The following is an 18,450-nucleotide window of genomic DNA, read 5'->3' as shown; positions in this document are numbered from 1 at the left end:
CGTCCTGCACTAGCTTTCTTGCTAGTCGTCGCGCGTCGTGTCGAATAAACGATTTGAATATGAGGATAATAAAATAGGAGCGTTTGCGTCTGCACATATGGTCATAGAATATCTCCTGTTCATAGTCAATAGAGGAGCTGATGGGGCAAAATCCTTCTGCGCAAAATAGTTGTCGTTTCTATATAATTCTAGTCTATGAGACTACGTGGAGGTCCACGTGACTGATGTAACGAGTGCTTAGATACAGGGGTCAGCAATCATAGGATTTGCTGACCACTTAACGATGTTATTTGTTGATTGAATTTTAGAAATAAATTGTCAATAAAATAAAAATACCTTTAAATGATAAAATGTCATTAAAGTTGGTTTATAATTCATTTCAAAGTGGTATGTTTTTTATTTAAATGCGCTTGATAACTAACGCCCGAACTCATTAATTAATCCACAATCTCAGATTGAAAAAATCTGAAGTCAGACAATTTGTGCCGACGGATGGAATGCAATCTCTTCGCTCTTTATTATTTCCTTCGCTATTTATATTTGATAATCAATATAAACAAAATAAAGTTAATAAAACCGTACAAATAATATTAAAATATACATCTCAATGCTGAAAACATATCAAATAGCATTTTAATTATTTAAGAAATTGGTTTAAGTTCAAAATCTTAAGATAGGCACAGTAGAACTGTCATTTTCATAGAAAGTTCTATCCACATACACTGATCCGACCTACCATGGATAGCTTGTATTGTAGCTATTACGATCCGTCAATTGGTTATGAGCACACTTTATAACAATATTTGGTTAAGATGTCTATCTCAGATGGTCAAAAAGGGTTTCCGGGCGTTAGCAAACACCAGCAACTTCTATAGTACTATATGACGTTCAAATAAAATATTAAGTGTCATTGTGACATTAAAACCATATTTATTTTCTTTCCTTGTCAAAAATGTTTTCCTGTGGCATATTTCTACCTTTAGTCACACCATACAGGATACTTTGTATGAAAAATAAAGGCGCCATTCAAGGATTATCCTAGGCAAGTTAATTTGAAGAAGCGTATCTTTTACAAAACACGCGGCACTTGGGCAATTGTTGAATTGTAATCGTACCATCATCGATTTTTATTGTATTTTAGTATTAATATCTGTAACCGTTAACACTTATATAAGTGGCACAATGCTTAATTAAACCACCTGTGTGGTTAATGGTAACCGAAGAATAAAGATATGATTCTGGATTCCAATTCCAACTGGTTCCGAATGGTTCGATGGCCGTTAATACAGATTTTTTCTATATACCCTCGTTAAATCAAACTAAAATTTGTCGAAGAGTGTGATTTTTTAAAATAAATCTTCATAGACTATCAGTACAAGACAAAATTCACGAAATACTGTTGTAAAATAAATATTAATAACAAAGCAAAGAAATTAAATGTAAGTGGCGATCAGCCGCGTCAAAAATTTTGCATTAACCTCAACAAAATTGTAACTATTACGAACTTATTTTAAATTGTTTAAGGTGAAATATGTGTGTATTTTTCTAACATATATTATTTTATAAAGTATTCAATGATTGAATAAACAAATCAAGTTTAAACTATTAAACGCCTAATGAATCTGTAAATAATCTATACAAATAGTCGATCAGTATATTTATTACTCGCTATTTCCATAAGTGACGCACATTCTGTTAGATATAGTCTGTTCGAATAGGGGTCCGGGATTTGTGATTGCTACTGTGCTATATTACATTTTAATATGTTACGTCAATATGATTTTTTTTTATAATAGGGGGGCAAACGAGCCTGCGGGAGCCCATAAGGGGCAGTCATCGCAGCCCATGGACAGCCATTTTTAGTGGGTGCGTTGCCGGCCTTTTAAGGGAGGAGTACGCTCGAATTTAAAATTAAAAGAAATACGCCGCTTTTCTGTCTTTAATTCCGAATAAGAATAGTGGTACTATTTACGTCAGTTGCAAAAGGGTTAAAAGAACCTCAAAAGCCGAGTAGGCTTTTTATATCGTTGCGTAAATCTAGCGATTTTTGGGCGTGGCACTTCAAAGTACTTTCGTTATCAGAATTCGCAACACTAACCATTAGTTTGACAAAGTATTAACGCTTATTTATTCGAAAATGTCTATGAAAAGTTTTAGTTCAGTATTTAACTAATGGCACTGTAAGATTTGATTTATTTAACACAGATAGATATAAACTGATAAAGTGATAAAATATTTTATTTTAAGTATTTATCTTTATTTTTAACGTTTAGGTACAAAAACAGAAAAAAAATTGATTACATACATACAGTTACTACACACTAAACAACATTTGAAAATCTGATATCCAATTATATCTGTACACAGCATTTTACACTAAATATCAACCAAACACAAAAAAAATATGTATATAATTTTAATTATTTAAAATAGTAACATCTCAATAAGACTCATCATCATCTTCATATCGGTGATGAGCTAATGGTATGTACATTTAAACCTTTATAAAATCTATTAACCAGTATTTTCCCCCTACGTAAGATATTGATGAAACAAGGCGTAAATGTTACATCAGTACTACTTTAGAAACCTCTGTTATGTGTGTATTTTCAGAAGATACATAATTTTAAGTATCAAGAATGGGGGTATTTTTTACCAGGAAACGCACGTAGAAAATGGGTGTACATACACTGCGGCAGTTTTTTTATGACTGTTCGTTTGTCTCCACACAAAAAATAATTGATTTCCACGGTAGCAGATGATTTCTTCAATACAACTCAAAAATACTAAATGAAATACAAGTGTGTGTGCTTTGCATTCAGATTTTCAACTTAGAGCTTTCATTTATATGCGCACCCGTTCATAATTACAGATTTTTTCTCTTAGGGTATTTTTATAAGAATATTCTAAAAATGAGACAGACACGCATGAAGACAAGAAGAAAAATGAGACATGAAAAGCAGGCGCATTTATGGAATATACTAAAAATATTACATGTGGTGTCATGAGATAGTGTTGTTGATAAAGCCCAAAAAAAAATATTTTTTATGTAACCGTAAAAAAAAGGTCTTTAAAAATTACATTAGTGTAGAGCCATTTCTCAAATCAAGGTCATAGAACGGTCTAGATCTAGAAGAAGACTCTGGCTGATCATCATTGCATTGATGCGGGACATTAACTATGGTTCCCAAATTTTTATTTGGTGTACGTGTTGATCAAGTTACTCGGTTCGTATACGTTATATAATACAAATAATGCCCTGTAATATTTAAGGACAATTTATAGGAAGAAGCCTGACACATATTTTATACATAATGTTGTTTTATTGCGTAATACGCGAACGTGCTGATGTGAACGTTTCCTGTAGGACAAATAATACAGTGACATAATTAAACCTCCTTTCTTTTCGGAACATCGTCCGATGTTTGTAAAGTATTCCTAACGTCAATAATGACATTGCAAATTTTCCTAATGAAATAAGTTTAATATATTTGTATAGTTGGAAGAAGGTCTAACTGGTTGGAATTTTAAGAGAATACAAAACTTTAAATTGTTTTATTGAAATGTAGTTTTGTGTGGCCAAAGTTTCATCTGATATCGGATACAGCCAATCGAAAGGCACGCCCGTGTCGGCCTTACCGCTTAAAAGAATAGCCTTTCAACTTTTTTAAGCCTGAGAACGATAAAATTAACTTCATTATGAAAAAATTATTTGATAGGCTATAGTAAATTTTTGTTTCATTCAAATATTGATTGCAAAATTAAGTTGGGAACCTTAGTCTTACGCAAATCATATTTCATCAATTTTCACAACTTCAGCCGCTTGGCTGCTGATTATCCAGTGTTTTATGAAGTTTGACGGCAATTATTCGATTATTAATAAATATTAATTACGATTATTTTTTCTTTAAGAAGAGATACCAAACACGAAACTAAACTACTATATCGCCTCTCGAGAGCATTCCCACTAAGTTTTGGACTAAACAATATCAATAGAAGGATTAATAACTGTTGTAAGTAGTGAGTTTCTAAAATTAGCATTGATTTTATTTCTTACATACGTCACCATATGACCCTGTTTTTCCTTACAAAGACATACGTCTAAGCATCTAGAAAGATCATGAGACGTCAGCATCAACTGTTTACTATTTACAGACATCTTTTGCAACTCAGTATGCGTGGTGACATCTCAGTGGCGCCCAGGCGCCGGCAAAACACCTGCACTCTACTACAACGCCATGATTACACATGATAAACAGTAAAACGTAAAAGCATTTGTGTCTTTTTTATAGGCATCAACAAATTATTGGCCTAAAGGTCTATACCATAAACTCCAAAAAAATGCCAAGTGTCAAATGTCAAACAGTAAGATTTAGAGTCGAGAATTAGCGCTAAGTCCGTACGTTAAAAATGTGGATTTTTACTTACGGAAGTTTAAGTTCAAAAAACCTACCAAATACTAAAAACATTACAACACAAGTAAAGTTGAAGTTAGTAGACAATATTGTCTATGGTTAGCGATTGTATTAAATCACAGACCTTGATGTTTTGTGCGCTTCGGAAGATTTCACCACGATTGCTGGTTATACAGAAAATATAGATTAGAGGGTGGTTTTAGTTCACAGCAGGTGTGAGACATGTAGTTAGGCACGCACGCAAAGATAATTTTATGCGAATTCATTGCGAAATCATTATAAATGAGTAAGAATCACTTTGTAAATTTTACAAATTTAGTCTAATTTTTTTTTCATAGAACAGGGGGCAAACGGGCAGGAGGTAAATCGGCTTTTGTACATAGCCATCTGTTCACTGCGGTAGATAATATGACATACATCATTCCAATGGACTATTATAGAGACATTTAATATTTTTAATTTGAATTGGAAATATTAATAATTTTCTTTTCAATATTTTTCATTGCAGCTCCGCTCCTCTGCTTTTTTTATTGGTAAAAAATAAAACAAATCATTCCTTTTGATGGATTATTAAGCTGTAAATGAAGTCTTGTAAGGACGACCCCTGTGCAACGTCACGGCACTCTTTATGTCAACTGTCACTGTGATGAGCCACAGACCCAGTTACTCTCGTTTTATTTACGTTTCCGTATACATGCTTCGTTTCAAAATGTCTTTTACCGACAATTGTTTGTTTTGCAATTATTCTACTACTACTTTATACTTGTTTTATTTAAAATATATGTTATAGAGGTATAGACTCTTTCAGTAGTTATTATTTGAATTATTCAGTTCAATACAATTTAGACTTTAAACAATGTAATGTGAATTTTAAAATTTTGCAGAAAAGTCTATTAACACTAGAGTTCGACCGCCAGGCTTCAGGGTTGAGAACTCAACCACTACACATGTTGGAAGTAAATGCATTTAGTAAGACATCTATACATAGTTTTTTTTCTATTTTGAGCATACTGCGTACAAGGTACACATGTAAAAGTGAAAATTGTTTGTAAATTAATTAATTATTCCTAAAGTAAGCCCCAATAGATAATCATGTACCAGTAATTGATCACTCCATGTATTTCTAATTGTATATTCACACTGTATACGTGCTTATGATAATATATGAAAATAAATCAAAAATCTATTTACTGCAAAAGACGTTATGCGACAAAATTGTCATCTAAAGTTCTATGTAACAATTAAACGAATACATCAACTAATAGAATCTATTTTTTCAATCTCTCTCATTCTCTCTCAATCTCATGCGCCTAAAGAAGTTTCAATTCAAAAAATACGGTAGTGACGTAAATGTATAAAACCTTTTTTTAATACCAAACATGATGCAATCTGCGGCTCGCAATGTTACTTACAATTTACGTATAAACTTTTACAATGCATTTCATACGTAAAATTATTCCGTTATCTATCTCACGTCACAAAATTTCCCACGCCCGTAGCGCGTACTACGTAAAATGCAAAACTTGAAAGCTCATCGGATCGTATCACCCTACGCGTATATAGCAATGTGACGCGGGGGCGAGTCAGTAGTCAGTACTCAGTACTCAGTAGTCACTATTCACTCCCTCGCGAGATCTCTAGCAGGACGCACGTGTTATTAACTACAGTGATGGTGTTCACCGACTTTATCACCGAGACGAGAAGGAAGTGGTTGCAGGTGCGTAATTTTTTCACATATTATGTTGCTTTATCTGTTAAGAATCTATTTAGAATGAAATGCGTTTAAATTTGAATTTTCAATTTACGGTTATCATGTCGTTTATCTGAACATGATGTTAGCTGAATTGCCTGAGTAAACACATTTAGAATTCTAATTATTTTGTGGACAAATACTGATTAGATAAAATTGTTTTTTATTATAATTGAGCCTCGTAAATTCTTATTAATTTTTTAAGTAACTATTTATATTTTGTATTTTTTCGTGTGTTTTGTTATACTATTATTCTATATAAGGTGTCGTAAAGCCAAGTTTAAACGGTACTATTGTTGGGTAGTAGTTTTCTAAAAAACATTACTGTCACATGTTTTTATTTATCGTGCAACATAATAAATACAAAATGTGAACAACCAATTAAACGGAAACAAATTATAATATCTCGCATAATGGATGTGCAATAAGCTTTATTACTGTTGTACATAAATATATTGCTATATTTTTATTACTATAAGCTGAATTAATATTAACTACAAATAAAACTATTTATTGCCTTAGAATAATGCGAATTATATTCTGTAGTTATGTCATTTACGTAATTTAAGTTGTCCATACACGTTCTTAACCTGTGGTAGTTGGTCACATCTGAATTTTAACACTGTTAAACTCTTTTGTCTCTTTGTAGCAAATTGAGTTTACGTGTTAAAAATAGACATGAAATTAAAACATTTTGATCGTTTTTCATATTACGACTACATTGCTATATTAATCTAGTTTATTTATATAATTAATCAATAATTAAAATAAATTCAAAGTGATCTTAATGCTAATAAGTATATTATACCCGGAGGAAATTATTTATAAATTATAACCAACCGCGCCACATGCTACATTAATCTCCAACCACTAATAAGTATAAAAACTTTTTATGAATATTCATACAATGACAATGGCCATCAAAAAATTGGTATGGTCTGACAGTTGATGTCTCAATTTTAAAGGATTGACATCTTTGTCAACACCGACCATGTCATAGAAGTTTTAAGAAAAGAGTCATGTTTAAATTATTATTATATGCTTGTGTTACAATTATTTCAAATAATGAGTATGAAATAAATGTTATATTTGGATAAACATATTGGAATTATTTTTTAATCCAAATACGTAGTTTCATAAACTTGTATTTTTTTAATGTTTAGTATTTTTCTCGAAATAACAAAAGACCTGCTAATTTCATTTGGTATTTAGTGAATCAATTTTCATTTTAGATCAAATAGTTTTCTTGTTATATTTTTTATCAAAATAAATTAGTTATAAATTTTAAAGATGGTATCACCACTTCATTTGTGACTCGTGCATTTAATTCGACGATTTCAATTTGAACTCGATTTAATCGGTAAAATATATTAAACATTATTTCCCTCAAGTAAATACGCGTCAACAAAACCCCATGTTCGTTATCTCCCGCAAACACAGCATCTATAAATAATGTTATCTTAAATATAAATAATTGCTTACTTAAAATCATATTTTTGCGAAGATATCGCACTTGGCAAGCTAACTCGTTCGTAATGAAAGAATTACTCTCCATTTTATTCTTTGAAGACAAATTTTTTATCTGTCTTGTCTTCACTGTACGTATTGTTAATTTAAATAAAGTTTTCTGCCGATATGCAAAATTAATACTGAGTAAAAAAACACGTTGTACGATTCAGAGTCGATACTTCTTAAAAAAATCATTAACCATACAGTGAAGATATCTAACGTATTATATAATAAAAGTTATAACATGAAATTAATAATAATTGATTATTTTAGACAGAACATAACGCGTTAATTAGAATTTAAAAACACTGCCTCTCCCGACTTCGGATCTAGACATTTTTTTTTATAGAACTGGGGGCAAACGAGCAGGTGGCTGACCTGATGATAAGTGATACCGCCGCCCATGGACACTATCGATGCTAGAAGACTCGCGAGTGCGTTTCTGGCCTTTTAAGAAAGAAACATTTTAGAAAGAATATGTTATGGCTTAAGCTATTCTAATATTCCAGTGGTCTTTGAATTAATACGTCACAAATAAAATATTGGTATAGATTTTTTAGTAAGTAATAAGCCAATTCATGGTGGCCACATCAACCACATGCATTTGTTACGCATTAATAGAACATAAGCATTATATTAGATAACATTTGAATATCAAAGAAAGTGTGTGGCTAGCGAAAGTTGTTTAACAAGTTCTTCGTATAATTTTACAGTTATATTATGTAGTTTATTTACTATTGCTTTTAGGCAGTGTTAGCTAATCAACCATGGAGTTAAGCGATCTAACCCTGGCTTTTAAGTTTTCTTTCTATGTTAACCTTTATGGAAAACATCGTGAGGAAACGGCTTGTCCTAGACACGAAGATGTGTATCAGGCACAAAAGACTGACCTACTTGCCTCTAAAGAAATTATTAATGAAACAGTCTAATGGCGCAACTGGGTTATAATGATTCCCGTTTAGTAAATTGTCTATTAAAGTTATGGGCGTAATCAAATATTATGTGGCTTAACGAAAGCCAATAAAATATTAACTCTATTTTTTATAATCTGTGGGTCAAATATTTTGTGGGAATTCTCTATGACCCGAAAGAAACGCAAAAACTATGGATTTTCTGAAACTATTGTTTTTCTTAAATGTTTATGTCAATTGTTTGAACTTTTTGTGAATGTTTTGTTCATAGGTTAAATATTTCCCGCGTAAATTCAATGAAAGTACAAATGTATGAATTTGAGTTTTGCGAAGTGAGACCTTGAAGGACGTTTTACATCCCAAAAGTTGTGGAAGTACTTAAGATTAAAAAAAAATATAAATACGATTTATGTTAGATAAATAATTTTATTGTATTAATATGAGATTTAAAAAAGGCGTTTTTCCATAGAAAAAGTTTCTTGTTCCATACTTTTTAACATAATTGTCGGGATTTAAAGTTTTTATATTACAATTATACTTAAATTAGATTCATTTAATGTATACTTATTTCTTTTTTTTTTTTGACGTTCATAAGTGTACATTATGTTTCCTATATTTTTAATTAATAAAATAAATACGTAAAACGCACGCTACTTATTTTTTACAAAACAGTAAGTGTAGTGAAGCATTAAATACTGTCAATATGACATCATGTTCATCGTAACGTGTCAGTCAAACCATAGATAAAATTGATGACGTCATGGCGTTTTGAATTTCATTCTTTGTGTGTCCTTTGTGTGATTACGTATTTTCAAGCGGTATTATTGGCATTAATTATGCAAACCGTGAGTGAAGATGTCCATGATTAAGATAACAATACAGAAAAGAATTTTGTATAACATTTTCGTAAGCAAATATACTTTTCCGGTTATTACAAATTTATGGTTTGCAAATAGTCGTCGAGGCGAATAATATAATCTGTGAAGTGTGTTTGAGTCAAGGCTACTTTAAAGCGCTTTTTAATTTATAACTCGATGACATTTACTTGATTTTTTGTCAAATAGGAATATGTTTATTTATAAGTAACATGTTTAAATCATATGTACATACTTTCTTGACCTACATGACCTAATAATAATTCAAAATTAATAAGTAGAAAACAAAATCAAGTTAAAAAAGTTTAGTCCCCGTTGCAGATTTGCACGAAAATACTTTTTTATATGAACATTGCGTTGGAGTTTATCAGTCCTCTATCTCCTACCGAGTCTATCTGTCTGCGATAAATTTATGGATTGTATCCGGTTAACCAATAGATAGAATGAATGTCTAAAACATATCAAATAGCTTTATAATTATTTTAAAAACTGGTGTAAGTTAAAATCTTAATTGATATGATTGGCACAGTTGAACTCTCATTTTCATATATAGGTTTTTTTATAGAACAAAAATAGATTGAGTTAGGCTATTGGATTTGGGCGTAAGTCATATTACAAAATAGCGATAAAATTTCGAAACATCTCTCCAATTCTATTTTCATTTAATTAGATCAGAATAGATCTAAATTTACGCTGACCCGATTTCGCCATTGTTTAAAAAACACGACCCACTCTCCTTTAAGTGATATTTAGTGGTTTGTACCAACCTCGTTATTATTAAAATTGATTGATTTGTAAACACGTAGAATCGAATTTCCTACTAGATTGAACCATTTCTTATTGGATGTTACTGTAAAACTTACATTTGTTTTATGTATTTTTCGAGAATCTTAGAATAAATTAGATATAATAATATGCGAGATAGAATAAATATGCGAGACTCAATTGATTGTCGAAAAGTGAATCTATAAATTATATTATTTTAACGTGCTGTTTAATAATGTGAATATTTAGCGACACGAGAGTAAATATCGTTATCTGCCACAACAGACGGCATGTCAATGAGATATAGTTACTACAGTATATTATACATTACTGATACTACAGGCTTGTTGGCGTCAATAGCATTATTAAACTAGTTTAATAGGCTGTTCAAGGATAAGTCGTTCTGAATCTACACATACATAGTTTAAATACATGCAAAATACTTACATTCGTCATTTCTTACATTTTTACACAACACACACAACACAATTATTCCTATTAATGTATTAATAATAATTATCTAGAATTTCTAATTACTTTTTGGTCTGTTATTTCGGACTAACACTAAATTTATTTAAATATTTAATATTTATGAGCAGTGAACCATTAGATAGTAAATTAAGGGTGACTGAAATTTTTCGAGACCAGTTCAATGGCTGATTCAAATATAAGAGAGAATGATGGACGAGTTTAAATAGTAATACATAATATATTACAATAACTAATATCTTACTGGATATTCTATGTAATAAAAATTATTTGAATTAAAATCTTTCATATATTCTTTATAAAATTGTCCAGACGTATTAAAAAAATTAAAAATTAAAAGATATAGTTTCTGTAAACATGTTTCTGAACTCAAAAGGCACTATACAATTCTTGTACATTCACCTTTGTGTAAGGGCCCGTCTGGAATCGTCATAATGGGACAATATTCTTTTATTTTCAACCATATTTATAGTCAAATGTCATAGCAAGTCATGTTCTCTCATAATCTCCTTTTTCACCATGCCTTCTGCTGAATGATGAAAAATCTTTGTTTTTAATTTATTATTCTTGATTATGCAAGATGTCATATGGAACACAGTGTAATGGTTGTAGCTCCTTACAAACGTTGTGTAAAAAAAATTTGGCGATTTAAAAGACTGGCGGAGAGTTTATTGCCAGTTCTTCTCTTCCGCCCTTGATTTGAGCACTGGCAGTAAATGTAAAATTAGAAGCATTTAAATACATTAAATTTCTTTATTTTGACGTTCATAAGTGTACATTATGTTACCAACGTGAATAAATGATTTTTGATTTGATTCTCTTAAAATAAAAACCACTTGAGAAAAACGCATTGTTTGGTAAATTACAGTTCTTTGAAAATTAAATGGTTATTACCACTTTAGAATACACTTCACTTTATAGAACTACCGACATTTTCATTACGCAGATATAATCAAATCTGACAGAAAGCAGTAAGAACAGATTTGACATACAGTCCAGTATATGTGTCGACTCTGAAACTCTGCGTTAATTCTTTTTAAAGTTATATTTAACAAGATAATGATATTTCATTGTCATCTCCCCACAGGAAATAAAATTGTGACCTTTATTGCTCCGAACAACACTCAACCACTCGAGAAAATCAAGTGTATCAAAGAGCTATCAATGATCTCGAATACAATAAAAATACTGATCGCCTCTTCCATAGATAAATAATAAATCGTGATTGTGGTATATTCTACATATTATGTATCTGTGAACTCCCGATTCTCTTATATCTAATAAAACTTGAAGTATATTGATCGCGTATATTCGCTATATTTACACTTTAAAAACTATTTTTAAATAAATATCTGTTTAAACAAATATATAAATGTCTATAACTTAATAAGAAAATTTAAAAATCGTTAAGTATGTCGGGAAGAGAATAGCATTGATATAAATATAGATTAAAATTAGAATAACTCAAATGTCAATGCAAATGGCATATTTAAATGTATTTTCATGCAAATTTACATTATTCGCATACTCAAGATTCATATCATCGTGTTATGTATATTATCTGTTTCACGTCAAACGAAATAAGCGTACCTACGTATAACCGCGTCATTATACAAGTCAATTGTCAACTGTTCAACATATCTATTCTCCAGCCTAATTACAATCATTTTTTTTTCTTACCCGCTCTACGCCCTTGACTTGCGAACTGATTGTAAATGTAAATTTACAATTAATTTAATTTGTTTTTTTGACGTTAATAAATGTACATGTTTACCTATATGAATAATTATATTTTTGAGTTTGAATTTGTTTTTCAACTGTACTTGGTGTTATTAACCTGCCCTGACAGGCCAGGGAGGTGTGTAAAAAGCACAGGCGGCCGTAGCGCAGTAGGTATTATATATTTCGTGGTAAACTAGAGCAGTATAACCTAGTTGGGTTAGAAACTAAATGGCTATAAAATTAGTTTTAAAAATTCCAATTAGTGAGAAGACTAACTAGACTTTCGTATTATAATCAGAAAGATTCGAGTAAGTAAACTTGAAATAAAGTACGACGACTGATATTTTAAAATAAATTATTACATTAATATTAATCATTGAATTATCTGTTTACATGACAGCCATTAATGTCAATTAATGCGCATTGTCCTCAGTCCTAAAAATATCATAATTAATCGATTAATATTGTTCGATAGTATAAAAGCGAGATAATTATCATTAGTTATATGTTTAATTAACCGTATATCTCTCTTAAAAAATGTATCGAGTTTATTTCTCTAATTATACTTAACGAATCTTGTGTTGGAGGTTATCCGTATTTTTTTCAATTTAATACCACATACAAGTTTTATTTTCGCAATAATAATTTTGTACTATATATATATGTTTATATAAACTTGTATTTATTAATTTATATATGTAATAACAATTCTCTGATAACAGTAAATCAAAGGAAATGGAAACGGGTGGTGCGTTCAACTTTGATCGCTAACATATATTCTGTATGTGATAATATTTATTATATAATTTTATGACTAGAGATACTTCAATTGTTTTTGTATATAATATGTTAATCTACACTATTATGCATGTTTTCTAACAGTAAAAACTTTTAGGAAAGTCAAGTTCTAACAGAAATATATATATATTAATAATAGTATATAATAAATAAATTCAATGCATGATAAATTACAAGAAATCAGGGTTAAAATATTATTTTAATTGAATTCAAATCAAATGTAAATGCGATTATAATAATATTAATTAGGATTATAAATTTAAACCTCGACTTATATTTTTATCTAACGTCCAAAATATGTGATCATAAATAATATTCAGTATTAAATTAACGTCTAAGTTATAAAACATGAGGAAAATCGTCCGTGACGAAAAAAGTTTGAAATAACTTAAAAGGTTAGAAAATACGTCACGCATCTCTGACGTCATTGTTTGACGTGTTTTTGAACCCTCCATTCCAAATTTAACAACAGGCATTTGTGGTGTTTAGAATAGAACATATAGTTCACTCATTCTTGATAAAATAAGGATTCTTTATATAAGTAGATAAAAAAGCTTTTGCCTACTAAGTGTCCACTTTTAGATCATTTATTGGCAACATATGCATAAATGTACACTTATTGTAAAAGACCCAAAAATCGTTATCTAACAAATCTTCAATTCGAATTCATTATCTACGTTTATAAGGCGAAGACTAGATAGCCTCAATACATGTTTACACATTTAACATATTACTCTCAATACTTTATTACAAATAAATTTACTAGAACTGTCTTACTAACCTCACCTAAGATAATAATTACATAAGTGATTTGACATAGTTTGACAATTAATGTCATAAATAAAAAATGATTTTATAATTATATTAGTTTTATCGTAATAATACGAAAGACATGTACACATAGTACAATGTAGAATGCTTAAATATGTGTATTAAGCATTAAATCTCAACAAAATTATGATAATTGACATTTAATATAATACAATACAGTATTTACAATATTGTAAAGGTTTGTTGCCTGTGTCAGTGTAAATAGCAGCATTTCCTGTGCAATATTTATTCCTTGAGCGAAGAACGTGTCAACTCTGGTGTCCAGCACTCTCTACCAGGCTTCAAAAATATATCATGTATGAGTGCCTGTGCACTTGAACCCCACTACCCTAGAGTTTGTACTCCAAAAAAAACATCAAAGTTGGAGAGTTTTAACCTCTATATGACATATTATGTCGTCAATACTTGACATTTCAGTTTTCTCACGACGTTTTCCTTAATGATACGCTCCAGTTCAAATTTTATATTAATTTAACGTTTTTTTGTTACAGGCCTTCAAAATATTCAAGGGCAAGAACAAGAAAAGCAACAATCGTATCTCACCAGATACATCCACATCTACACCTGTCGAAGGAGATGTCGATGTCAACTTCTGCGGGTGCCGTAAAAGCCTAACCCCAGTTAACTTATCCGAATACTCAGAGACCACATCAGAGTGTCACAGTAGCTACGCCAGCTACGGCAGTAACCACACAGGTCTACGTAGATACGCGAGATCTGTATCAAACAGCGACTCGGCCTACGATTCTATGCGCAGCAGCCCCGCCCAAACGAGGCCTGCGTACTATGCTACAGCCACATACTTAAATGTCAATGACTCAGAAGATAGTTCGAGTATACACACAGAGTATACAATGCTAGATTACGAAGATACAGAGGATGAGGATGCACAGAATATGATTAATGAAAGCATTGAACACGGCGCCTTATGAATGTGCCATTTTCTAAAGGATTATGGTATGATTATTAAGTGTGAGCCGATGAGGGCTGATCGGCCTCCGAAGGTGAAGTGACGTAATACGAAAGATTGTATTGGACAATGGTCGCAAGTAGATTTTTCATTTTCAACAGTAAACTAAAAGGGAAGTAGAATAGTCGTGCACAAGTTGCAAAGTAAAAACGCGCCGTTGGATGTTATAAATGTAATTAAATTATCTACGGTTATTAATGTAAGTACAGGTAGCGGCACGAAACTCTAGCGCTGACCGTTATTGCGCAGAAGTAAAAAATAAGGTACCTGAGGGGAGCTAGCGGAATGAAGAGCGTCGATTGGCTCTCTAGTCGCATTCCGGTCCCCGCACCACAGTACACATGCGCACCAATCCCCTCCACGTATCGGCCAGCGCTAGACTTACGTGCCACTGCCTATAATAAAATTTTACGGATATATCATTTTAAGTTCGAATATTATTTTAATTTAGTATAAGTTTCGTCTTCAAATTTGATTTTTAATTAACCACGGTAGGATTATCTACATATGGGAGATTTTGTAATGATTCCCCTTAGAGCCTGTACAAAAAACTTGACTACTAAATTTAAACTATCATTTTATAGTAAAAATAATAATAAATACATTCCTCAGACCTTTTTTTGCTTAGCTACTTGTTATATTTACACATACTACATTCATAATCCCAATATGAATTATACGATGAAAATGTTATTTAAATAACTATATTACGTAGGAAATTCTGAGCTAATAAACATATTAAACAATTGATAAGAATATTCAACCACCAAATTGTTGTATTGCTGAAATATTTTATGTATGAATGTGCGAGGAATTAAGGAAATCATTAATGGAATATACATACATATTTTCAATGGGAAATCACATTCAATTATTTCTAGGGAATTTGCATTATAATATTGATTGCTAAATAATATAATAACTTAACTAAACTAAACTAATTGAAATATAATTATTTATTTATCTCGATATTTTAAGCGGAAAATGTCGAGTTGAAATTTAATATTTTTCGGTGTCATCACTATTTGTAGAATGTACTTATAATTTAGTTTATTTAGAATGCGTTATGATTTCATATGCATTATAACAGATAGCAGTAGCTGTATTCTGTAAATCGAATACCAATTTCCAAAGATTAACGCAAAACAGAACTCACAAAACCTTGACTTTAGATTAAAAACTCTAATGAAGTTGTGATATAATCCTGTAGTATATGATTTGTATAAAAACATCTGTCTGTAGATAGCTAACTTAATGTTATATTATGTTGGATGCGTGATTACAATTAATGACATATCTTTAAATTCCCAAACAAAGATTAGTATGTAAACATTATCGCCCAAACCCAATAACTTATCTCAATCCATCTGAGGTAGACATATTAATCCAAATATTGATAAGTGTGCCAATAACCAATCGATGGATTGTAATAGTTATCTGTCGATACAAGCTATCCATGGTAGGTCGGAACGGTGTATGTGGACCTGTGTATGAAAATGTCAATTCAACTGTGCCAATATCCTATCTTAAGATATTAACGTACACCAGTTTTTAAAATAATTAAAAAGCTATTCAATATGATTTAAACATAGACATGTATATTTTAATATTATTTGTACGGTTTTATTTACTTTATTTGGTTTATATTGATTATCAAATGTGAGTGTAAAGAGTGAAGTGATTGCATTCTACCTATCCGTCGCCAAAAATGGATTATCTTCGTAGGGTTTGGTTATTGGGATGCAGATAGGAGATCGATAGATCGTCATGGTCTGATCTCGAATTGTTTTCAATCTGAGATTTTGGATTAATTATTGGGTTCGGGCGTAATTAAACACCCCACCCCATCTTAATCTTATTTAAGCATGTGTCTCTTTTAATCACGACGTAAACACAATTTTACAGAAAGAGACGAAAAATTAAAAATGTAATTAGACTTACGATTTTACTGTCTTGTTTCGATTCTAAGATATTGTAAATACTTATTTATTCTTGAACTTTAGAATAATATGCATGTACTTTAAAGTATATTACACCAAAGTTATTGTGATATTAAGTAACTATAGTTTTTAGATTATGTATAATGATCTCAGAATAATTATAAGTTAATAAATGCGATATGAATTAATAAAGTTATTATTTCCTATTCCCAAAGTTATAAAATTAAACCTTTTTGCCGTATATACTTAGTAAGCAGATTATGTTAGTTCATTGATCTTTCAATAGGTTAAAAAGATACAGGAAGAAAACCACAATACATATCTAAAAAAACATAGCTATAATGTTTACAGAAAAAAAACATGTGGGTACCAACAATTTTTTTTTTTCTGTAAATTTTTTTTATGTACACGCGTTCGAAGTTTTACGCAACGAGATAAAAATATTTTCAATAATTTAATTCTACATTACTAACTACTTCTACATTTGTATAAACGACGACACTATCAATTGTCGAAATAAAGGTATTTAATACATTGAAAGTTTTATTATAACGCACTATCTATATATATAATGAAACTTTATTTAACTAAAAAAAGTTTAATTAAATGTCACAAAAAAATAAAATGTTAACTATAGATAACTTTAGAGTGTCGATTTTTTGTGACGGTGTGCATGCGTATCGTCAAATTATTCATCATTTTCCCCCAAAGGAAGAAGAGGTAGAACTTTAAAAAGAGCTTTATCTGAATTACAATCTAGTCTATATAAGAATGATACCTAATAACATGAGTGAATACTAGGCCCATAGTCGGTAGTGAAAGAAGTAGACTAAGGTATCTGATAACTAGGACGGCACAGCTAGTTCGACGAGAAGAGGACCTGCTGCAACTGTAAGCAATTTGGAAGCTTGGTTGGAAGTTTCTTATACCTCTTGCCTTGTTCTTTGGGTTTCAAAGTATTGACCCTGAGTGTAATAAATAATTAATTTATTAAAACCCACGCCAACCAGGCCATACAACAAAAAATAACAATTTATTTTGCAAACTATCTTGATAACAGCGGATGCTATGCACATACGTAATGCTATAACATACCAATGTTTAAAATCAATAATTCTACACAGACTAACATTATATTAGGATCATAAAAGAAAAGATCTCTAATTACAAAACAGAAAAAAACTTAGCTATAATCGGTATGGTAGTAATGTTACGGCTGCATTATAATGCTAGTTAATAGTTTTGACAATGACAGCTGAGAAATTTAAGCATTAATTACAAGATGGACCTCTTTCAAGGTATAAGTTTTATTATTACGATAATGATTGACTTTAAAAATAAAACAAAAAATAATATATGTGTATCATGGAACATAAGATACCAAAGCACACTGCAAAGAAGACAGAGGGTGACAGACAGAAAAAGCTGGCGTAAAAAACTTACTCTTTCAAAAAAGCAAATCATCAAATAATACC

At 30.7% G+C, this 18,450-nt stretch overlaps 1 protein-coding gene across 1 annotated transcript; it reads left to right on the top strand.

Annotated features, from left to right (window-relative positions):
* Positions 1–5,985: 5,985 nt before the first annotated feature.
* On the top strand, positions 5,986–17,157 carry LOC111000820. The gene is made up of 2 exons (XM_022270407.2): positions 5,986–6,132; positions 14,557–17,157. The coding sequence occupies exons 1-2, from the start codon at positions 6,085–6,087 to the stop codon at positions 14,995–14,997; spliced, it is 489 nt and encodes a 162-aa protein (XP_022126099.1). The 5' UTR covers positions 5,986–6,084; the 3' UTR covers positions 14,998–17,157.
* The last annotated feature ends 1,293 nt before the right edge of the window (positions 17,158–18,450 follow it).

Source organism: Pieris rapae, chromosome 20 (assembly GCF_905147795.1).
Source record: "Pieris rapae chromosome 20, ilPieRapa1.1, whole genome shotgun sequence".
NCBI classification, from domain to species: Eukaryota; Metazoa; Arthropoda; class Insecta; order Lepidoptera; family Pieridae; genus Pieris; species Pieris rapae.
The sequence above is the reverse complement of the archived record's forward strand: the minus strand, read 5'-3'. Positions and strand labels throughout refer to the sequence as shown.

Excerpts from the sequence above, each read along its gene's own strand:
- LOC111000820 (XM_022270407.2), top strand. The coding sequence starts at position 6,085 with ATGGTGTTCACCGACTTTATCACCGAGACGAGAAGGAAGTGGTTGCAG. Across the intron at positions 6,133-14,556 it reads CGAGAAGGAAGTGGTTGCAG|GCCTTCAAAATATTCAAGGG; the intron begins GTGCGTAATTTT and ends TTTTTGTTACAG.